We start from the raw sequence: 23,091 nt of genomic DNA, 5'->3' as shown, positions 1-23,091 counted from the left end.
TGTCTCGCCTGATTATCGGTGCAGTTGACTGTCTAGTTAATATTGTTGAAGGTGAGGATGAGGTTACAAAGCAGTGGTGTATAGATGGATCAATTGAAACGGAAACCAGCGGCTACTTGGTAAGGTGACGCCATATCTTATCGCGATTGCCCCTCCGAGTAAAAGTTACGGCGCAGAAAAAATGGTAAGAGCTATGGATAGCTACAACCTAGCACCCCGTGTAACTTCTTTGACGGGTTCCTTCTTTTCACGGTGTCATTTACATTGATAATTTCCCTTATCCTCCTACTAACTCGTCAATTGACGTCCTTCAAGCTCTTTCCATCTCTCTCTCCCTCTCTCTTGTGCGTACAAGAGCGCAAACATACACGATGCCTCCTAGACCACGATTAAAACCTCCGTCCTGCAATTTCTCACCAGCTCCGCTACAACGACGATCCCTCGTCAGCCTCGGTCCAATCGCCAGCGCGCAAGCACGTCGAGCAGATCCCTTTAACTCCTCCAATACAATCAACTCTCCCAGTCGCGCATACTCATCCGAATCCAAGAAAGAAAGTGAGCTAATACCGTCTGGCCACTGGTACAATGAGATAAAGGAGCGGCTAGGAAAATGCATCTTGTTCGGCTGCAGCCGGGGGCAGGCGCGGAAGATAGCGAGTTTGTTGCGCGACGCTACTACAGAATGGCGCGACTTGATCGCAGGTTCGGCGGGTTTCCTGACAACCGGGAATAGTGGATTCGTGGACCAGAAAGTCGCATTTGGAGAGACGGCAAGCTGGGTATGTCTTAGAACCAGATATACCCCTTCGTTATACGCTTTTAATTGCAGAGCAAGACTAGGAAACACAGACGGTTGCGAGGTTGACGGTAATATGGACAGAAACACTAATCAATAAGTCGTGGTCGATAGGGATATATAAATAACGCCAACTATCATCGATACGTCGAATCCTCCCGCGTCAATTGGCTCACGCATTTCGCAACCATAGATCCAAGGAACGGCGATCAATGGAGGGAGCTCATGACTTCCAAGGGGCCAAGTCTCATCATGCAATCCTACCGTGCCAGTTACAAATTCGTTCGTCTCCCTCTCCCATCATCACGCCGCACGCCGGTCGACAACAGATGACACCACGAGACTAACTATACACTCGTAGCCTCTGAAATACCCAGACACCGTCTCAGCATTCCATAAACTCCAATCCTTACCTACACCCAAAGACAAGATTATCTTCATGAACTGCGTCATAATATCACACAAACAGAGACGCGTCGTGGCGGCCACCAGGGAGACCGCCATATTGTTCAACCACAAGAACAATTCTAAGATGCAAATCCCTCCCTTTATGCTCGACGTCTTTCAGGAAGTATGGCGCCAGCAAGAGGAGGAAGAGAAGAGGGCTAGGGCGAGGATATTTGAACTTATAGCGAGCATCCGGAAGTTCGAAAAGCAGATCTGGGATAAGGAGGGTGCTGTTGAGGATATGGGCGCTTGAGCAGAAGAATTGATGGATCAAGGAGTAGAAGAGGCCAAAGGTAAATATGTCGAGCATATATAAATACCTACCTATAGTGGGTGCTTACAGATGCGGCATAACGAATATCTACCTTGTCGTGGAATATCCTAACCGAGCATTAGGATATACATATGTTTAGGGACAGATAGTATGTACCAATGCTCGACTCACGCATCAGGGGTAAAATACGAAAGAAAAAAAACACCGAGAAACAAGACCATTGCCCCTCAGCATGAGCGAGGACATATCCAAATACCCCAAACACTTTCAAAATCCCTGGCCTGTCGCTTGGATCCAATGGCATTGGCCACACTGGTGCCGAGAACCTAAATACCATTATCCACAGCTACCCCTTTCTCTAACTCAACTACCATCTCTGAGGCAACCCATCCACAAACCCAGATTCACGAACTCTACTGTGCTCAATTTGGCGGTCAATCGCATTTCGTTAATGAAATGAACATTATAGCGGAGGTAGAGATAAACCGGACACGCTGGTCCCACCGATCGAGTCCACAGTCGGGTTGTACGAGGATATGACCGTATTGACCCCCGGGGCGCTGGCGTCGGGGTAGTCGCGCCCGATGGCGTTGTATATGCCGCCGTTCACGCCTAGACTTTGGATTGATCAGGTTAGATAGCGCGGATATGCTTACACGACAAAGATGTCGCGTCTTGCTGCTACGCCAGCTTGGGAGATGTTTGTGAACCGACTACTGGACCTCAAAATCAGGCTTTGCGCGGCGACTTCCGGGCTTCTCCTAGCTCTACTTGTTCCTGTATCAGTGGAGGTATTAGCGCCGCGAGGCAAATACGTGGCCCTAGTTATAGCTACATATGAGCAAATTGTCGGGTGCGCGGGGCTGCGAGGGCGATATCTAGGAGGGATTCGATTTCAAAACGGTACTTAGAAATTTGGTTGGTGATAAGTGAGCTTTCCGATCCGGCCAACCCTCATTCACGGACTGGGAGACACGACCGCTACCTAGATATATCAGCGTCCTCGAGCCCCTCGCGGACCAGCTCCACCGTCTCTGGGGCCAGCGCGAATAGCTTGTTGGCTTGCTCTATGGTGTATTATCTGCCATAGTTAAGCGAGTGGACCGCGAGATGTCCATGAGCAGGCCGTAGCCTTTACATATTGTGTCGTTTTAGATCAATACGCATCGGTAGGACCGTGCTCGGATGGAAAGCTGCTCCCCTGTTCCCAACCGAGGAGGGGATATCTCGCTTCGAAACGCTGACGCTGACACTGATGCAGTTACTAATGCATTGACGGAGAGTGAAAATAGCATCCCATGCGGAAGCCAAGAAGTAGTATCCAAGCTTTTATTTATGATACAGACGACATTCATTTATTTGCTCAGCGTTCAAAGCGGGCCCTATAAAATCTATCCGTACATGGCCCTACATATTATTAAAAGGGGGTGAGATTTGTATCTACACCATATAGTAATCAATAATGATCAATGATTCATTAGAAATACAGCCACAGGGTGCAGTAGTTCTCATACGTTGTTATTTGATTACCTTACATCTTTCCAGAAGTCGAATTTATGTATGTGTTCAATCTTATCAGAGGATACCGCCACCTGACACGCCGAGCTGATCCGGTATTTCAAGGACCTGAGGCTTGTTTCTACAACATTAGCCTCTATTTCTTTTAGACTATGTGTAGAGTCAAGTAATGAGAATATGCATATCTCTATATTATGGATCCCGGGTCCGTACGCCGATTCAACTTGGGTAGGTTAGATGCTAAGGACTCAAAGTGGTTGTTTAGGACAGGTAGCTAGAGTTGAAAAATCATTCTGACTATTATGAAACCAGTAAACATCATCAGTCCGACATCGTGATATGTACCCCTAGGATTAGATTCTAACAGCAATACCCAACCATCCAGCTATACAGGTAAATAGACATCCTTTGTACCAGGTCCTAGTACCACGGATAAAAGAGGTTAACAGGATGCTAACCTCGAGCCCCTATCTTCAGTTAATGACATGTGTGGCAAATGTCTATCCATATATCATAGCCTCAGTAGTGCCGTATCAATGCTACTCATATTGAAAATAATGCGTTTTTGTATGATTAGGACACTTTGCCCGAAGGAAGATGACTAGGTACCTAAATTATGTATTTCATGACACGTACGAGATAAGGCGTTGAAGTCCAATACTGTCCATGACAACAAAGTAATCCTCCTAGTTTTTCTCTTACAAAGACTAAGATAAAAGTCATTCACGCGTAAGATCCCATCCAAGGTTAAAAAGACTGTAAACCATACTTTGCGGTCAGAATCCAACCTCTCGAACAGCTAGCCCCTTAATCATTTAGCCACCGCTAGGCTTCGACGTTGACAACATTTCGTCATTTGCTTATCCAAAAAAATCGAATTATCTCCTTAAACTAGTAGGCTAGAGTTGACTCCGGACGAATATTCGGAATCCAACCAAGACGTATCGGGGATCTCACCCCTATCTGGCACATCACATGTAATCATCTCAGGCCAACCCGTCGGCGTCATTTCTTTGTTCCAACATCGCTTGGACGTTTTGTCTAATATGTCATCTGCAAGATACTATTCAGCGCAGGCTACTTTAGGAAAGGCATTCGTGAAGTTGAATTTGATACCCCAAGGATATGCGCTCATATGCGCCGCACATCTTGTTCCGGTCCGAAATGCCAAGGCTTCGGCCGGCGCATAGACTTAAAACAAGTTATTATTCTATAGGCCTGCAGAGTATAGCTTCGGAGGTACTTAGGCACGCTGGGTAGCTAGTGAAAGAACCGCCGAGGGGGGATGCTAGGTATGGAGGCTGCCAGTCTACCCAATCGACCGAGTCGTGCCGAGTCTAAGGCATCTGGGGGAATCAACTTCGATCTTATACACATATGTAGCCCGTCATATACTACTAAGCCGCCAACACGGTACGCGAGAATCCACTGGACAGGGGAGTCGGAGTTGGTTTGAGATCGCATCGGAGATCACGGAAATCACGGGGTAGGTTCGACCACCCACCAAGCCGTGAGCTGTATACTCCAACGGCGCAATCGATGGCATCTCCAAAGCCCAGCTGGCACCGGAGGTCACATACACGGGGCGAGTCCGTTGCAGCTGAAGCGCTTGTAGGCCGCATGCACCTGCAAACAGCACGGAAGAGGCATATCACACCGAAAATCTCACCGCAGGGGAAGTGACGAGCGTTGCAAGCGGACTGGGGAACTTCGCTTAGCGAGATGGTCTATATAGTAGTCTCGTCGTTAGGAGCTGTCTAGCCTCGATCTACGACGGATAGAGACATGCGGGTTGGCTTCTAGACGTGCACATCTTGGAGCCTCCTTCAGATTAGAAGGAATTTACCGGTTTCTTAGGAGGGCCTTGCTCCTCCTTAGTGTATATTGAGGATGCCGGACGCTTGTGCTAGGCCAAGTACGCATAGACTTTTGCCTATATTTGTTTCACATATACCTAACCCACATGCGTGTGAGCCTATTTGGCAATCTAGACATATCGTCGTAGGGTTTACCCCTTTTCTACTAATGGCGAGCCTATGAAAATGAGGATTTGTGGTGGTTTCCGTCTCGTACGATCTGCTGTCAGATCGTAGATTGTTAGCTACCGCATGATTCTAGCTAGGGGATCTTCATGGCACCCGATTAGTTATAAACTTTTGGTGTAGACATCGTAAATGCTCCATGGCGGCGCAGTCGGGGATATTTCTAGAATGGATTGGCAACTACCGCGATAGAGATGTTTGAGAATATGTATTCCTCGACCCCTTCAATTATCTGAAATTGAATGCTCTTGATTTGACAAATACTGTCATTTCGTACGATCGGACGCAGAAGCGAACCCCAGATTGCTGTCATCTGGGACTGCCCGGGAAAGGAACCTGTCTAATGTTACGCGACGGGATTGGTGGAAAAACTCCGTCCCCCAGTCGAGAAGAATTCCAGGGCAGCGGCCCCGTTTCAAAGATGGGCAAAGCCGGGGAAAGGTATAGATATGGCATCGCATCTTCTGTATTTATTCGGACCGACGCGCCCATGGGGTCGATTGTTTATGGAGCGATAGCGAAATGAACAAGCTTACTACTGGCATGTGGCTTGGTATAGTCGGCCTCTATTTTGCGGGGGAAAAAGGGAGGACTAAGCATGAAGAAGAAAAGCTGGGGTTCGCTTGGACTCTTCTCCACAGACACGGTTACGGTCTAGTCGGAGTTTCTAGCAAGATGAATGGGATATTTTCCATGTGAGACTGTGGGATGAAGCTTTTCGTCTGTCGCGAAGAGAGATAACGACGCAAGTACAAGGAGGCTCTAATTCACGATAACACGATGCAACGGGATGACAATTCTACTTGCTACTTCTGATAAATTCGATCGTCGAAAATAAATCTCCTTCGGATTTCGGCAGTCCTAGGGGAACACAGTGCTTTGGCTTTACCGACGACGGAAATGGATACCTCGGCAGGCAAAAGGCTCTCTGTCGCTTGTGATTTGCGAATCAACAACGAACTCCTACGGCAGTTGGGGGGCACAAAGAGAGAGGCTGTGGCTGAAGCGCACCGTATTCCTCGCACTATGGGCATAAAATAAATGCGATTTTGGCGGATTGTCATCCATGTTTGCCAATGTCACGTATCATACATATTATACACAGGAGACGTTTACTTATTACTCTAGTAAGCTGCCGTGTGACGCCCTTTCAGCACAATCAATCATGATGACGACGGGTCGTCGAACGAGATGACGGGAGTGGTAAGATGTGGCGTACATGAGCTGAAAAAGTCAATTCGACACATAAGTAAGTATTTATCAGCGATGACGATAGTAGTCACGATAGGTGATGATATCTCCGAAGTATATAGCATTATTTGCTATGGTCAAGTAGACATCTCTCGTCAATCGACGCCTCGATGCCTTTTTCGAGTACGATGGCTTGACTCTTTGATTTGGGCAAAGCTGGCCCCTGCTCTATTAGATTTAGTTTAGACGGGTTGACCAGGCACGGAGAAGACTTGCTAGAATTGGCTGTTGGAGTTTCGTGAAGGGTGGTTTTGCCTGACCTTCGGAGATCAGATTCAGTAGCACCCAGGGTGATCTTCACCGAGGGTATACCTTAAAATAAAAATATGCCTAGATATGTGCGTAAGTTAGCAGTCAGACGGGCAAAGCCGACTGCGAATTGTCTTGCACGTTTCGATGCCATGCATTAGGACCCTCGATGACTCGATGTTATCCTTTTAGATATCTTCCATGGTTCAAACCTCGACTTAGGTTTTTTTATTAGAGTCTTTTGGTTCAATCTGAAGCCGTTTCAAAGCTAACCCATGCTGTCAGTGTCACGATGATCGATGAGATGATGGTCGTAAGGTGGAGGGGGAAGGAGATCTTTCCAGAAAAGTACCAGGCATGGATGACGAGTACCTATCCACATCCAGCCTTAGCCCTACGATGATCGTACAGCTAGATAATAATTCGGGTGGGTTAACTCTCGAAGTTGCTGATACTATTATACTATTAAGTAAGTATATGCCCACCTGGGCATATAGAGCTATGTATTTTGAGGCTGTATCATGGTGTTGATTCTTGGCTACAATCGTTAATAATCCCACTCGAAGTATGTAAGCTGTAAGCTACATAGTAGATAGGATGCACGGGAAGACTCCAAGAACATTCCATACCGTTTTACCTCGTGTAGGTTGCACACAAAAAACGATCCTAGGCGATCACTGGGCGTTCCACCAATGAGACCAAGGAGACAAACTGCCTGCATACAACGTAGCAGCTGAGCACCCGCAGTGCTGGGGCTATTTTTGGCTCATCAGGAAGCGCGGGAGATCGCCCTGAACACCCACAAACACATCAGCACAACTTATTCGCTAACTCTATCGCATCAACTACCTATCGACATGGACACTGGTCGGATAAGCAAGCGATCGATGTAAATTGCCTGATATGCTTGCATAGGACGAAGCGAAGTGCTTTTTGTTTTGTTAGTTGCTCGAGAAGAATGTTTAGCGACTGGTTCCATGCAGACGGACATTCCATTCAAGCACATCCAATATGAAGTGTCACGGCAATCGCGTTTTTTCTTTGCGGCATTGGAACTTGGATAATCCTCCCGTAATCTTGCGGTCATTTCAACAGTCGGTATTCCCCATTCTTGAAGGAGAACCATAATTCGCGTATGCGGTCAGCCTCTTATTGTTATGTACGTAAGGTGAGTGGAGGAACAGACTGCTTGCCTGCTTGCCTTGTCGGATTGAGCATCCCATCAACACAGCCCTGTAGACAAACATAACGGAGTAGGCGATATTTCGTTCAACCTCAACCTCAACGGGAACGGGGACGGTTACAGGAGCAGCATCAGATCCTTTTTGGATACTATCAATATCGAGTAACATGGATTGCCTATTTTGTCTTCATCTAACGACTCGCCCGTAACTTCTCGGTAGCAGTGCCTAGTCGCTAATAGTGTAAACTGTCGTCGTCGTCGTCTAGGGGAACTATGAGAATGGCTTTCTTGAATCTATGGATAATTAGCGTTGCTAGATCACAAACTATTGTTCAACCTAATGGGATTGTAGCATTTCGATGCTGAAAATGAAAGACACTGAAAAAAATAGCACTGAACACCAGTACGACAGTAACCCCGTAGGGCGGGAGCTTTTATGATACACATAGGTTACATATTTCAAGCGGACCATTGCCATCCAATGTACGGTACCTTACGTGTATTCCTTCTAAATACGCTAGGGGTTTGTCGTCAGCATCCTTGACATTCCCCAGGTCTCAGGCCGACTCGAATCTGTCCGCTGCCAGGGAGATAATACGCTACAGACGATGTGCCTGTGATTTTAACTGCTGCAGTATTTTTGAATATTTTGAATATTCTTACAGAGTGTTAGCCAATTGCTTCTCGTAAATCCGGCTCATTGGTAAATCGTTATACTTAATGCCATAACATAAAACAAATACATGCGCGCTGATGCTTCGTCACCGTTCGGACAGCTTTTCCTCTCCGAGGTTAGGGACAGTTTTACTTGCCTAGGACACACTGCTAAACTGGCTAAAGTTGGGGGCGATCGGTGGCTGCGAGACAGGCCAGTCCTTCCAAATCATTGTCTTTCCCCTAAGCCACACAGTGCCGGCTCTCGACGGCCTTGGATCTGCCAAGGAGTCGCCAGTAGCCAAAGAGGACTAGCGTTGGCTGCCGACTCGAGTTCGGGTATTTTACTTGATATTACTATTACTCATTTCATATACCAGCGCACACGACCATTCGCCGGAGACGATTGCCTCTTTAGGATATACTAGCCCGAGTCAGCATAGTAGCATCGGCCACTCACAGTGTGTTTTCCAGGTTGCTGTCTTGCACTCTTGCCTCTGTGCCCTGCTTTAGGCCTTCTTAGGGCCCTTATGCCGCTCTCATTTCCCTCTTCCCCTTGAACCCTCCTCGAGATCTTTTCTGGATCTTTTTGTCCTAGCTTAACCTGCTTAACCTGCTTAACCTGCCTAACCCGCCTCGCTCCAAGCGTCCAGCGCTATTATTCCATCATCCCATCCGTCCGCTCCCTCCAGTCTCCCCATCTTTTTCTTTGCCCTTGGCCTAATTCGCCTCCTCTCCCCCCATTCCAGTTTTTTCTTTTTTGTTGTACTGTCGTGCATTGCCTCGACGACGATCTCTCTTCTCTCTTATTTCTCCATACTCTCTCATTTTTACACCTTTTTGCACTATCCGAATCGCAGTCGTCTGTTGCATTCTTTTGGCCTCGCATCTCGCTATTGGTGACAAGGAGGTCGCCCACACCTCTTTGACGACCCCGGACGCTGAATCCCCGCGTTTTTCCCAATGAACGTGATTCCTCCGCCTTTCTCTCAGCGACGGGCCGATTAAACAACGCTTGTCCAATTGCTTCACTCCAGATTCTCTCCGCAAATACTGCCGTGTCCCAGGTTTCGCTCTCCACACGAGCCTTGTAAAGCTTGCTGAGGCTGGATTTGGAAATATTCAAGAAGACGACGTGTGACGAGTGAGCCGGCGCATAATAAGAACTGCGTCGAATTATCGAAATTTGGAATTGGGATTATTCGCTTCCCGGTAGACTCGAGTATAGGGACGCCATCATGTCGCAGGCCGTGAAGAGGGCTTGCGATGCATGCCATCGACGAAAGGTTAAGTGCGATGGCATTAACCCGTGCCGTAACTGCGCCTCGGCGCAATTGACCTGCACGTACAATGCGATTCCACAGAAGAAGGGGCCTAAAGGTTCGAGAGCGAAGGTCATCAGCGAGTTACGCGAAACCCAGCGACAAACCAGTCTCTCAGCAAAGGTGCAGAGCCGGTTGAATGGACTCTCCAGTTCTCAGTGCAGCCCTACGTTACAACCCACTCCTGGCTTACTAGCCAGCGAGATGGCGAAGGAATGCATCGAATTCTTCTTCGCCAACATGTATCCGATTATGCCGATTCTTCATCGACAGCGGCTCGAACAGCAGGCGATGTATCTTGATCAGAGCCTTGACACCTATTGCCTGGTCACTTCGCTTTGCGCGTGGATGATGTTTCAGCCTGGAATGAACGTACCTGGTGCTGACCCTCTCCTCGAACATTTGCCTGGAGCCAACATCGCTTCGGGTATGGTGCTTATTGAAGAGACGATCAGAGTTCGAAAAGGGTGCGAGTACCTGGAATCGCCAACTCTGAACGTCCTTTGCACGAGCTACTTCCTCTTCTGCTCTCACTACGCCCTTGATATGCACGACAAGGCCTGGTATTATCTTCGGGAGGCCACAACATTGGCCCATATGATTGGGATGAACAAGGAAGAGACTTACCTGCAATATGATAATATTGAGGCTTCGCGACGAAGACGCCTTTATTGGCTTTTGTTTGTGACGGAAAGGTAAATTTTACCCCTGATGAAGAATATGATAGTTGTAGTGATGCTAACTCTGAATTTCAAAGGGCCTATGCTCTGCAGCGTGGACGACCGTTGACGCTTCAGGCTTCTATCAACCTTCCGACGATGACTGATGATCCGTCGGACCCTTTGGCGCCCCAGTTAAACGGCTACGTTTTACTTGTAAACCTTTTTAGGCCATTCGACGATGTATTCCTTACTTTATGGAACAAGACTCGTGCAGAGTCGTCTCCCTCTTACCTTAGTGCTCTGCAGAAGCAATTTTCGGACATGATCCCGCCGTACATGAACGTTCAGGACGCCGACCAGCGAGCGAATCAGCAATGGCTCAAGACTATTACCTGGCATCTCAGCATGCAAAACGGCTGCGTTCCCCAGGGCAGCCAGGAACAGATGCCAATGCAGTACCCCATCGACATGTCTCGAGATTTAATGTCTATGACATCGCAGTTCTCGACTCACAGCACCGAGTTGATCGGATTACCTATGGTTGCTAAGTTGTTGGATATCTCATCTGCTCTTGTTGATGTTTTGTCTATTATGCCTTCATCTGGCGATCCGTTCAGCATGGGCCCTCGTGAGCAGCTCAACTCACTTCTGCAGCTTCTGTCGGTCCTTCGCAACGGAGACCACCATTTTCTACCGCTACTCCTGAACAAGGTCCACGACATCTTGCCTCGCCTGGCTAACCCAATACTACAGCGTGCACCAGAAAACACCTGCCTGCAGAACATTGACATCTTCGATGGATTTGGCAACGCCGGCATGGCCCAGCCTCCGATGATGACAGATTTCAAGACCGAACCGTACACGCCAGGTAGCATGCAGCATATCCAGGATATTGGAACGGACTCAGGTCACTCGAACAGCGGCGACGATATGAAGTCTCCATTCCCTATGGTTAGTTCACCACCGATCATGTCGCCCGGAAATGCGGAATACCACGGATCCGATTTCAATTCGATGCCTGACATAATGAGTCCGATGGGACAGCCGCCGCAACACGCGCTCAGCCAACAAGGCCCACTGAACCCACAACCACCCCATCACCAGCATCCGCACCAGCACCACAATCTGGCGTCACACGGCATGAACCAGAACCACAGCGTGGGTAACCCCATGCAGCCCGATATGCACGCGAATCTTGGTCACCCCCTGAATCAACCCACGAACATTCCTAATATGGGTCAACAACAAAACATGGCCCAGAATCCACAATTTGGCATGATGAATAACATGTTGCACCGACAACCCCCACAGAGACAGAACAGCTTTATCATGCATCAGCAACATCAACACCAACCATCTCAGATACCGAGGACCGTCGGCGATTTCCACGCACTCCAACGGGCGAATTCCGAAAACGTATCGATCAACTCTCTCGGTCTCAGTCACATGAACGCCGAGGTAGACTTTAGCGGATTAAGGTAGTAACGCCGGGACGGCGCTCATATACGAGGGCCCGCCTCAGCATCCTGGCTCGCGATCCTCCACTCCTTCAGTCAAAACGACCACGACGGGCAACCGTAACGCAACTTATTTACTATACATCATTGACGTTTATTCGCACGAATGCCTAGCATTTATCCACTTGCATAGCATTGGTGCAAGCATATACGACGTACCAATTTAGCGAGGCATTGCATCTGCGAGGAGAAAAAAACTTAGGATTATCATGTACGAGCCATATGAAGGTCCCGAATACGGACATCTTTCTGGATCGGGATATATGAGAAGTCTTTGGACCGGGATATCAATTGGATGCTCGGATTTTTCTTGAATCTTTTTTTTGGAAACATTCCCTTTTCTGAGGAGAGTTCATCGAGGCGTCTAGGGATAAATCGGTGTTTGTGGAGCAAGAAACACCGTGTGTATCATTCTACATGTCGGTATTTTTTTACATTTTACATTTTTGGGCCCTTTCTAAGGCCAGTCTCCGAACGAGGAGACTGGAGTAACTCTTTTACGAGTGGAGGATCAACGCAAGTTATCACGACGAAGGGACGACTTTGGGAGAGTATAGTTTAGATTACAGGATCGGTAGTAGGGTAATCCGGCTCCGGTGTAGGGGATAAGAAAGGTAAGCTCAGTGAGCGAAGGGGGAGATGGTGTACAGGTAGCACCATTGCTAGGTAGAATCATACTTGAGAATAAAGTAAAATTATATAAACGAGATTGTTTTGATGTGATTAACTGCCCATGTAGTGACTTGAGATAAGTGTCTAGATATGTGTGCGTCCCTTGTTGAAAGACTTCAATTTCTCTTCGCGCGGCTAGGTTCACAGTGGCAATTAATCTTATAACGAACCAACCATATTATCTGTAACTCCAATCAACTTTGTTACTCACTGTGATAACACGATGGATCTCCTTAAGTGACGGTTACAGAATGGAAGGCCTTGGTGATGTATCCACTAAAGAACGGCCTATAAGAACTCGATTTAAAGAGCAACAGATGCCTCTTATAGTAAGGTCTACAGGGATTTTAGCCAATGAGACTCAAGAAGTTTACGGGTTCTCGTGAGAACATGAATCGAGGCCCTCTCATCTCAAATTTGAATTGGAATAAATCCAGAAATATCCTTGTAATATTATGGATTTTTATATTCGGAAATAATGTGAGACATTGAATCGTGTTACCTTGGTAGCTGGTACCTAAAAAGCACTTGGCGGTAGCGTTTGCTTCAGTGGGTCCCGGCGCTGCGGATATCCGGTCCCACAATTAATTCTAGACGCGTACGGCGGGAAAGCGCGTCAAGCTTCCCTCCTTGCCCAAGTTTTACCTGCTGCAGGTAGGAAGGAATTGTCACACTCGGCACACCCACTACGTGCATACCAAACTGACTTGTCGAGCTTATCCAATGCGACTTCTAGAACATGTCTAAGTGGGTTCACCATTTGGGCAAGAACACACTATGCCCATTATAAATCCTGCCGACTGGTCGAAGGTGGGACTCTCTTCTCGTCAACAACCCGAACAGCTCTTGGGTTTTACGACATCCAATCAGACATTCAAAAACTATGACGTAGACAACGACGACTTGCCTCCCTTACCGCAGCATCAGGCACGACCTATCACTCCTCAGCCGTCCTCGTCTTTGCCAACTTTCTCCGATGGACCTAACACGGGTTGCCAAGTTTCTACGCCCTTCCAACCAATCCTATACCACCATCCGCCTTCAGATACAGATCCCCAACAGGCGCCTCCTATCAATGGACGGCCACTACTGAAGCCGTTTAAGATATGTTTCTCGTCTCCGTCCTCATCTCCGGAGCCGGATTCAGACACCGTTCTACCTAACGAATTTGGATTCACTTCATCGAAGCGACGAAAAGTACGAAACTCCAAGGTAGAGGTCATCAGCTTACTTAGTGATGATGAAGAAGACCCTGCCACAGCAACTAGCCCTCAAAAACCGCACTCGGGTACTAAGAGGAAGGCCATGTCGTATGCTAGCCCTCCAACGCCGGCATCGTACCAGCACGCTCTCGAAGGTGATCCCACGAGGGAACCGACAGAGACAACCAACCGACAACCAACTACTAACCTAAAATCTTCCGCTAAATCTATGCGTGCTACTAAAGCTCATACGAAATCTGCGATTAAGAAGCGTTCCAGTGTGCGTCCGATAGCGGAGCAACCATCTCAGCTGGAAACGCATTCCTCATCTTCACCGCCTTCATCCTCGGCACTCCCTTCAAGGCTGAAGACGAGTTACCCTGACTCCGTCAGCGACATTGCAACCCTTTCTCAGACCATGACGCCCCCACCATCTTCATCATTCGACCCGGATTTGATTCAACCAACTCAGAACAATACAATACAACCCACCAACTACGTTGAGCCTCAGCTTTGCCCGGAGCAGACCCGTCTCGTTGACTTGATAGTGAGCGGCCATAATGTCTTTTATACAGGCTCGGCTGGTTGCGGTAAATCGACCGTGCTCAAAGCTTTTACCGCACGGCTCCGAGAGTTGGGCAAGAACGTTCGTATTCTAGCACCCACCGGACGCGCAGCTTTACAGGTCAATGGGTCTACTACTTGGACGTACGCAGGCTGGACTCCGGATCATCATAAGCGCACCCTAGACGAGTTAAGAAACGGAGCCCATGGAAGATTCGCGTGGAAACGGTTTAGAGAAACTGACGTTCTTGTTATCGACGAGATTAGCATGGTAGAGAACTTACATTTCGAGAGGTTAAACGAGGTCATGAAGGAAGCGCGAGGCAAATCGGCTAATTCTAAGCAACCCGCATTCGGAGGAGTTCAGATCGTTGTCACTGGCGATTTCTGTCAGTTGCCGCCCGTGAGGCCTTTTCAACATTGCATCGAATGTGGTTACGAACTCGTCGAGAAGGTGACGCTCGACGGAAAAGTCCACGTTTGTAGACGACATGGCGAGTATCGTGATGAAGATAAATGGGCTTTCCGGAGCAAGGCATGGCAGGAGTGTAATTTTGTTCACGTCCACCTGAACACCATCCACCGCCAGAACGACGAGACGTTTATCCGCATACTCCAGAAATGTCGAATTGGACGACAACTCAGCTTGGACGATACCGAGCTCTTAATGAATCACAAGTGCATGGTTCACCACGCCACCAGACTCTTCGCCACTCGCGAGGAAGTTGCTAATGTCAACAGACGCGAGTTCGAGAGATTAAAAACCATGAACCACACCTACTGGTGCTTAGATGACTTCTTCTGGCAGCAGAGCAAACACCCTCACCTCGGCTGGAAGGGAATGCGAAAGCCTGCGGGGTCTCAAACCGAAGGACCCTTGCGCGCTCTCGACGACCACCGATTCGACGAGTGCGTGCAGCTGAAAAAAGGCATGCTCGTCGTCCTGCTGGTGAACCTAGACCTGGGCACGGGCCTGTGCAATGGCAGCCAGGGGATCATCTGCGGCTTCGAGAAGAACGACCCGATGAAGCTGCCGCGGGCCGTAACGTCGAAGCAGGATCCCGAGAACAAGCTGTTCGGCGAGCGCGCGCAGATAAAGGAGATGATGATCAAGAAGTTCATCGAGGGCCCCGGCGCGAAGTACAAGACGTGGCCCGTGGTGAAGTTCCACAACGGCCAGGTCCGGACCATCTTCGCGGACTGCTCGATCACGGAGCTCGGCGACGAGCGGCCGTACAGCCTGCTGATGCGCACGCAGATCCCGCTCGCGCCGGCGTGGGCCATGACCATCCACAAGAGCCAGAGCCTGACGCTCGACCGCGTCATCGTCAACCTGTCGCGCGCGTTCGAGGAGGGCCAGGTCTACGTCGCGCTCTCGCGCGCCACGGGCCTCCAGGGCCTCAAGATCGAGGGCGATGCTAAGGGCCTGCTGGCCGGGCTCGGGGGGAACCCCGAGGTGCAGGAGTTCCTGCGCGAGAAGTTTGGCGATTTGGAGGGCGTCTTGACTCCCGGATCGGGAGCGGGATCGGGATCGGCGCCTGCGCCTGAGCCTGCGCCGAGCGTTACGGAGGACTTGGACTAGAATTAGGACCAGGACCAGGACTAGGAATAGGAAATTGGCTTGGGTTAGACGGATAGGAAAGATTGCGCGGCCTCGCTGGCTGCGCTGGATGTGGCTACTTACATGTGGATAGGTTCCCCAGGTATAGAAATTCGAAGGCGGCTCGAGCCGGAATGGAAATAGCTTCCCCCCTATTTCTCGTGTCACGTGACTGCTAAGACTACTTTCAGGTTGCGAGTCCTCCTGGCCGCCCTTTGTTAAAAAAAGTTTTACAAAGCCTAATTCCGTCCCTGATACTTGGGAAGATATGAAATCCATTTTTAGTCTTGAGTATGGGATGTGGTCGCTAATGCGTAGGTAACGGAGGTTGAATGGTGTGTGCCGTACCACATACCACTTTCTAAGCCGAGCAATACGCGCTGCCAACTTGATCTCTCCGTGCTCATTTTCAAAGCGTCAAATTTGCTTTGGTGACATGAGTTATCTTGGAAAGGGGGTGTCTTGTCAACTTTGGCTAAGTTATCTTAGTTTGACTTGAGTTAATATTACAGTCATGAAGTGTTCCGTGTCCGAGTAAGTCAGCAATCTGAACTGACAAAAGCCCAGCATATATAGGTACTTATATATTATATAACTAGGGCTATATACTTGATATCTCTGCTCGTACCATGTTGCATTATCTACGCTTTGGCGGTTCTATGGCCGATAAGGTCAAGGCGGATACCTGTCAGATTTAAGGATGACGAGCTCAGTCTGAACAGAGTTCTGTTAAGCTGACAATCTGACAGCACTGCTATCTTGACACTTTCAGAGCATGTCTGATTGCGCGTAAGGGGTCGTAGCAGAAACTTAAACGTCACAGTTGTAAAGTTGTGGCAAGTAATATCTTATGCCGATATAAACAGGTAATCTTCTCATCGCCGTTGTCGTTCAACTCTCTATCTTGGACTGTTCACCGATACAACCGTCTCAAAACATCTTCAACGCTCAAAATCTTCATATGACCAAGGCAATGCCCGTCATATCAAGAAACAGATTCACTATCACACATGCCCCCTAGAGAAAGCGTCTTCCAGTTTTCGCTCATTTTCTATTTATCCAAAAACGAAGCATTATGCGGAGTCGCTAAACTATGGACCCTGTCAAGACTAGATTCCTAATTATCTCCGATACCCATGGCAAAGATGTACCCCTCGCCCGCACGATTCGAGAAATCGACGTAGTCATCCACTGCGGGGACCTTACAGAAGAATCCAGACTCGACGAATACAAAGCCAGTCTAAAGCTCCTGACAGCCATCAAAGCACCCCTCAAGATCGTCATCCCAGGAAACCACGACTTCACCTTAGACACGCTGGCATATATAAAGAAAATCGCAGCCAAAGCCCTCCCCGTAGATCTGCCACGCGTCAAAGAAGTATACGGCGTCTTTGGCGAAGCAAAGCGGATGCTGAAAGCCAAGGAGGCGGAGGGCATTTTCGTCCTGCAAGACGAAGGTGTCTACGAGTTCCCCCTGGCCAACCACGCGCTCCTGACCGTCTTCGCAAGCCCGTACACGCCCTCATCCCAGCCCCTCCGCGGCGTCGGCGGCGGCTTCGAGTATCCCGCGCGCCAGCACGAGTTCGCCATTTCCCGCCCCGTAGACGTAGCCATCACCCACGGGCCGCCGCACGGGGTCCTGGACGCGCCGGACGCAAACGCGGACCCGGCTCCGAGCGGCTGTCCGGAACTATTCGACGCGATCGCGCGCGCGCGGCCGAAGTTGCACTGCTTCGGCCGCGTGCACGAGCAGTGGGGCGCGGAGCTCGTGACGTGGAGGGAAGAGCGCCGGGGAGCTCAGGAGGAACTTACGCGCGATAACGCGGTCGATGGGGAGCTGAGTGCGGTTGTGAAGAGCTTGGCTGATATGCGGATTAGTGTTGCTGATTTGAAGGATGAGGGTCAGGGGAAGGTGAGGGAGAGGAAGAGGTGCGAACGGAGGGGTTATGTGCTTGCGAGCCTTGCGAGAGGTGGTGAGGGTGGTGAGAGGGATGGGGCCCAGACGCTGTTTGTTAATGCGGCGATTGAGGGGCGGACGAGTGGCGGGAGGGATATGCCTAGGCATTTGCCGTGGGTTGTGGAGATCGATTTGCCGCGGAGGATTCCCGGGGAAAGGGGCGGCGGGCTGGGCCGGAGGATCGGAGGCTGAGTGGTGAGGGTCTGAGGGAAAGGAGACTGAGATGAGCCGCGGTGACCTGGCTGTGGAATATGTACGCAGCGGTTGGGGTTTAAAGAGACCTAGTAATCAACGGAAACAAGTAAATATCAAAGTGATGATGTGGTTCACATATTAGAACCTTGGAAAATCCGTAGAAATCCAAAATTTGTAAGGGGTGGTAATTTGAAGGTACGTACCTCCTGTAATCTATCGTCGACTTTGTTGTCGCATGGACCACCTGGCAGACAGTCCTGGCAACACCCGCTCTCCAATCTGGCAGGTAACTGCCAGCTGTAAAAACGAGTAATGAATCTTATTTTTCCAATGGCTGTTGCAGTATCCAACTGTTATGGTAGGCATGCACCTAAACCTAGGGTACAACGTACAGTGCAAGCAAACACTTATGCCAAAGGTCCATGCGCGTTATTCATTGATGTCACACGTATGGATACCTAGGACTTTTACCCATCTCTCATTCCATATTATCCCAGCTACTATTCATCTTTCCTTCACCTTTTCATCTTCTCACCTTTTCACCTTCTCGCTCATCGGCAACTTCAAAATGTTGTCGCTCGTGCGCTCGGCTTTGTCTCCCGCTGCAAGGAGCTCGTCATCAAGATTGATGATGTCGACTCTTGCTCCCGGGCGTCTTCTTCAAGGCGCCAAATGGAACTATCAGCTTCTCGAACCTGTGATTGGAGATAAGACCCACAGAGCTACCATCTACAAAGCCAAGGTCAACCCGCGTGATAACGACGTACACGCACCGCAGTGGTTCGTTGTGTTGCTTCAACCGTCCACATATTCTGAGACTAACTCTACTACCTAGGGCTATCATCAAAGCAGCCAACGATGAGACTACCAAGAAGCAGCTGGATCGTGAACTCAAATGTTATGGCCTTCCCAACGTCGCCTCTACCCCAATCTTCCGACAAATGTACGACAAGATTGACGATAACACTATCGCTCTAGAATGGTTGGACAACACCCTTCAAGAGGTGAAGTACGAGCCCAACATGCACCACTACGCCCTTATCGAGAAGGTTCTTCATGCAGCATTGACTGGCTCGGTCATTCTGGGCGACCACGGATATGTGGATGTGTGTAAGTACAGTACCTAGTCTTGAAGAGCTGGCATCCGCTGACGGCCTCATCTAGCCTACAAACCATCCAACATCCTGATTTCCGGAATGGGAACCAACAATGTCACCGTCAAATTAGGAGATTTTGGACAGAGTGAGTAACTCTTGATACATGACACGAACAGATTTCTATTAACACACTCATAGTCCTCCCGGTTGGTGTTTATACCGGAACTCAGCCATACGCCATGCGTGCCCCTGAAGTCTTCTGTGGCAAACCGTGCACCGCGCTATCGCAGGTCTGGTCAACCGCTGCCATGATACTTGTCTGGATGCGACCTGGCGTCTTGGGTATTCATGGCAGCAAATCTGAGTTCCTACAAGAGGCTTGGTGTATGGCAAAGATCAAGCGACTTTTTCCTGATCAATTTGCAGGACTTGAACCGGAAGATAGTATTCTCGAAGCTATCATTACAACAAGACCAGAGCTCAGAACTATGCAAACTTTCAAGGGAGTGACACATGAGCTGGGAGTGGCAAGGGAAGTCAAGGATGTCCTCCGTATCATGTTCACACTTAATTGGAACGTCAGGCCTTCCGCCTCTGCTATACTAGCATTAGAGGAGTTTCATGCCCTTAAGAAGCTCGTGGGGGGATGTTTTACCTAAGACAGGACACATAAGGGCATGTTAACTACATGCGTGCGATCAGATTGGCCCAAAGCCTTCGCCCAACGAAGCCACTGATACCTACCGTTATAGCTAGGTCCGGCTCATAGTCAATAAGAAACTTATAAACGATATGGTGGGAGGTTCCTAACGAAAAGGGGGTGATTCTTCATATATACAGCCATGAATAGTCCTTCCAACGGATCGTACCGTGCCCCCTAACGATAGGGACATTGAGATATGATGTAGAGGCTAAGACGTACTGGAAAGCTCGTACATCAACGCTACTTTGATTACCTACCTGTTGGTTCATATTCTATCCACTCATATCTGAGTAATAGCAACTGGTACAGTTAGGTATAAGGCTCATTTATACTAAGTAATGCCTGATTTCTAAGGATCATCCTGTGTGTATCAAAGCTGTTTCCATCTCTGTTTCCCTGCTTGACGCATTCACCCCATAGCCAACTAGAGTATCCCTCTGACGTAGATTGCTAGTTAGAGGGATTAGAGATCATAGTTACTGTTCACCTAACCTAATGGACCTGGCCCAGAATATAGAAATATGAACGGTACATCATTTTACACCTGTTTTACCTTGTAAAAGTTATTCCAACAATGCTAGGTGGTCGATCAGAATCAAGACTCTATGTGAGCTTAGGTGAATTATACGTTCTGACGATCTATAATAATGCGCAAGATACGATTTTACCAGTTGTTTGTATTCATCGTTGGCAGATGAAGCAAAAAGGCAATCGGTGAATAGTCTTGATATGATTGACTCAAAGGGCCCCAATAAGCAAGCGGTAAGCAAGCAGCGAAATCCTGTCCTGTTGGAAAACTTCCTGTCGGCATAGAAACTATCATACAGTATCACTGGGACCAGAGTAAGAAGTCATAATCATGAATTAAATATATAAGGTGGCTCACTCGTCAGGTAAACACGCCCACCAGCATTCTTCCTACCTATTGACAGCTTCCTTCAACCGAAAATCAAGATGAGTTGCTTCCTCGGCACTGTACTTAACAGAACCACCTCCAAGAAGATTTCGGTCTTTATTGCCACTACTAGACCAGACTTCATACGCCTTCATGATGCTATCGACCGGAGACAAAAGAAGCTTGCTTTTGATACGATTAAGTGGCGCTTCGAGAGGGGCTCTCTGTTCAAGGACAACGACATGAAGCGGATAGGTGGACTCCACATCACGTAAATACCTAATCACTTCAATCTTTCCATAACATTGTTACTCATAACGAATAGACATTTACTCCACAGAAGCCCAAGCGACTCCAATCTCCATTACAATCTGGATGCTACAACTGAAGGTGGTAAAAAGGTTAAAGACGTACACGTCCCTGAGGACGAATCTAAGCAGACAGGAAGTTTCCTACTCCATATCCCCTCACAAATTCACAGCTAATCGCATAGTATAGAAACCTAACTAGAAATATTGCTCGGACCTCAACACTTATCCAAGTGGACGCGGAGTATTGTTCGCTCTTTAATAAGTAATTTCTGTCATAAGACAAGCAGCTTGCATCTATCTCACTGCTGTCGTTCTTTTCTATGAGCTTACCCATATTTGCCCCTGCTTAGAATTCGTTAACGTCTAGGTGATGTTTACTGGCCTCTTTTACTCAGCGAAGAAACTTGACAAGATCAGATCGACTAAGCTAATGATGCCTTCATAATCATAAGACGGTACTTGGTAATAAGGAGTTCAAGTATTTTCTTCAATTGTAAGTGCCTCGAAGACTGAGAGTATCATGATAAATACCCTACCAGCGATTTTGCTATAAGAAGATATTGATATTAGAAGGAAGCTATCTTACGATAATTCTCCCAGACAAGAGGCCAATGAAGGATGACCACTGACGGATTGACGCCTCTTTTTACAACTCCAGCAAGGTTTGGGTCTAGGAAAAGGGAATGAATCGACAAGTAGAAAAGATGAAGGTCTATGGATATGGACGTTGTACTTTAGAGAGGTAGTTTCTCACGCAATCTAACACTAAGTTACCGTATATTGGATAGGTACCTATACTGAGTTGCCAATGCTGAATAGTTAGGCTATGCGTTATTTCATAAGTGTATATGAAATATCAAAGCTGGAGTGTCTTAGCTTGACGGAACTCGATCTAGAACCATAATTCTAGAGATTTCAGACTGAACAAGAGGTAGACGATGCTTATCGTTATGTTAGGAAGTAGAATTTTGAACGACTGGGTTATGATACGTGCATAGACGGCTAACCAAGACGGTTTCTTCCGTCGTATCTCGCTGAGTCGTTAATGAAGACATCTGCGAAATTCATACCACTGCTTGTTATGCTTTGCCCCCTTCCTTCTGCGCAGTGATGAAGAATGTGATCCTTTCCAAGAAGGATGGTTCCAGTGAATTGTAATCTCAAAGTGAAAGAAAGGGATCTATTGGGTGAGACTTGTAAAATACTTGCCCCTATTGAGAAGGTATCAACGAGATATGATTCTAACGGTGTGACCTAACGAGCAGGACGGGCTATTTCTTGGGGTACCTAAGAATGAGATAAGAGTTGCCTTTATTAACTTGCGTATATTGGATTTCAATGACTAGCTGAGCCTCTATATCGTAAGGTTTAGTAATACAACTCATCTCCTATATAGGAAAATCATACATATTCGTACGCGAAAGGTCTCCATCGCCTGAGTGTGATTTTATCGTCTCCAGCAGCAACTTATGTAATTGATTAGCAACTGACTCCAGGCTCACCGGTCACCGTTCACCTTCCTTACTGGCTCTCCCAACAAACCAGAACCAAGCCTTTACGGATACCAATAGAGTGTTAACTTACCGCAGATACCACTGACTTATATTCAATGGAATACGTAGTAAGTGTTCAGAGTTGGAGTTATATATACGCAAATATCTACGATCTTTAATAAATATCCGAAACATACCGTCAAAAGTAATTGATGGTTACTCCCGAGTTACAGTGGGCCGAGGGACTACCGGCTTGAAAGTAACGGTTTGATATGCCTGGAGCATGCTTGGCTCAATATCACCTAGATGGCAATAGATCTGGGGTCCAATGACAATAGCAGAAATTGGCTGGCCGACCCGATTGCGGTTAAAGGGAGCCACCTTGAGATACGGGCGGTTCTACTCCGAATCTTAATATCTCCTTAATTGGCACCTTACTACAGACTCCACTGAGTAATAGCCCATTTGATCTGGGAAGCATAACGAC

General features: G+C 48.1%; 5 protein-coding genes across 5 annotated transcripts; all 5 read left to right on the top strand.

Moving 5' to 3' along the window:
- The first annotated feature begins 191 nt into the window (after positions 1-191).
- Positions 192-1,891, top strand: F4807DRAFT_23472 (uncharacterized protein). The gene is made up of 4 exons (XM_047994201.1): positions 192-779; positions 911-1,078; positions 1,158-1,536; positions 1,640-1,891. Exons 1-3 carry the CDS (start codon positions 372-374, stop codon positions 1,494-1,496), a joined length of 915 nt encoding a protein of 304 aa, XP_047859675.1. The 5' UTR covers positions 192-371; the 3' UTR covers positions 1,497-1,536; positions 1,640-1,891.
- A 7,607-nt stretch (positions 1,892-9,498) lies between these two features.
- Positions 9,499-12,045, top strand: F4807DRAFT_23405 (fungal-specific transcription factor domain-containing protein). The gene is made up of 2 exons (XM_047994193.1): positions 9,499-10,431; positions 10,494-12,045. Exons 1-2 carry the CDS (start codon positions 9,653-9,655, stop codon positions 11,878-11,880), a joined length of 2,166 nt encoding a protein of 721 aa, XP_047859674.1. The 5' UTR covers positions 9,499-9,652; the 3' UTR covers positions 11,881-12,045.
- Positions 12,046-16,944: 4,899 nt separating this feature from the next.
- On the top strand, positions 16,945-18,102 carry F4807DRAFT_466437 (ser/Thr protein phosphatase family protein; the record flags this gene model as incomplete). The annotated part of the gene is made up of 1 exon (XM_048002384.1): positions 16,945-18,102. The coding sequence occupies exon 1, from the start codon at positions 17,047-17,049 to the stop codon at positions 18,100-18,102; it is 1,056 nt and encodes a 351-aa protein (XP_047859673.1). The 5' UTR covers positions 16,945-17,046.
- Positions 18,103-18,673: 571 nt separating this feature from the next.
- On the top strand, positions 18,674-19,861 carry F4807DRAFT_466435 (kinase-like domain-containing protein; the record flags this gene model as incomplete). The annotated part of the gene is made up of 4 exons (XM_048002383.1): positions 18,674-18,885; positions 18,941-19,215; positions 19,270-19,347; positions 19,401-19,861. The coding sequence occupies 4 exons, from the start codon at positions 18,674-18,676 to the stop codon at positions 19,859-19,861; spliced, it is 1,026 nt and encodes a 341-aa protein (XP_047859672.1).
- A 998-nt stretch (positions 19,862-20,859) lies between these two features.
- Positions 20,860-21,479, top strand: F4807DRAFT_466433 (uncharacterized protein; the record flags this gene model as incomplete). Its single annotated transcript, XM_048002382.1, has 2 exons — positions 20,860-21,071; positions 21,126-21,479. 2 exons carry the CDS (start codon positions 20,860-20,862, stop codon positions 21,283-21,285), a joined length of 372 nt encoding a protein of 123 aa, XP_047859671.1. The 3' UTR covers positions 21,286-21,479.
- Between the last annotated feature and the right edge of the window lie 1,612 nt (positions 21,480-23,091).

Source organism: Annulohypoxylon truncatum (genome assembly GCF_022578515.1).
Source record: "Annulohypoxylon truncatum strain CBS 140777 unplaced genomic scaffold F4807scaffold_1, whole genome shotgun sequence".
NCBI lineage: Eukaryota > Fungi > Ascomycota > Sordariomycetes > Xylariales > Hypoxylaceae > Annulohypoxylon > Annulohypoxylon truncatum.
This window is presented reverse-complemented; position numbering and strand designations above follow the sequence as displayed.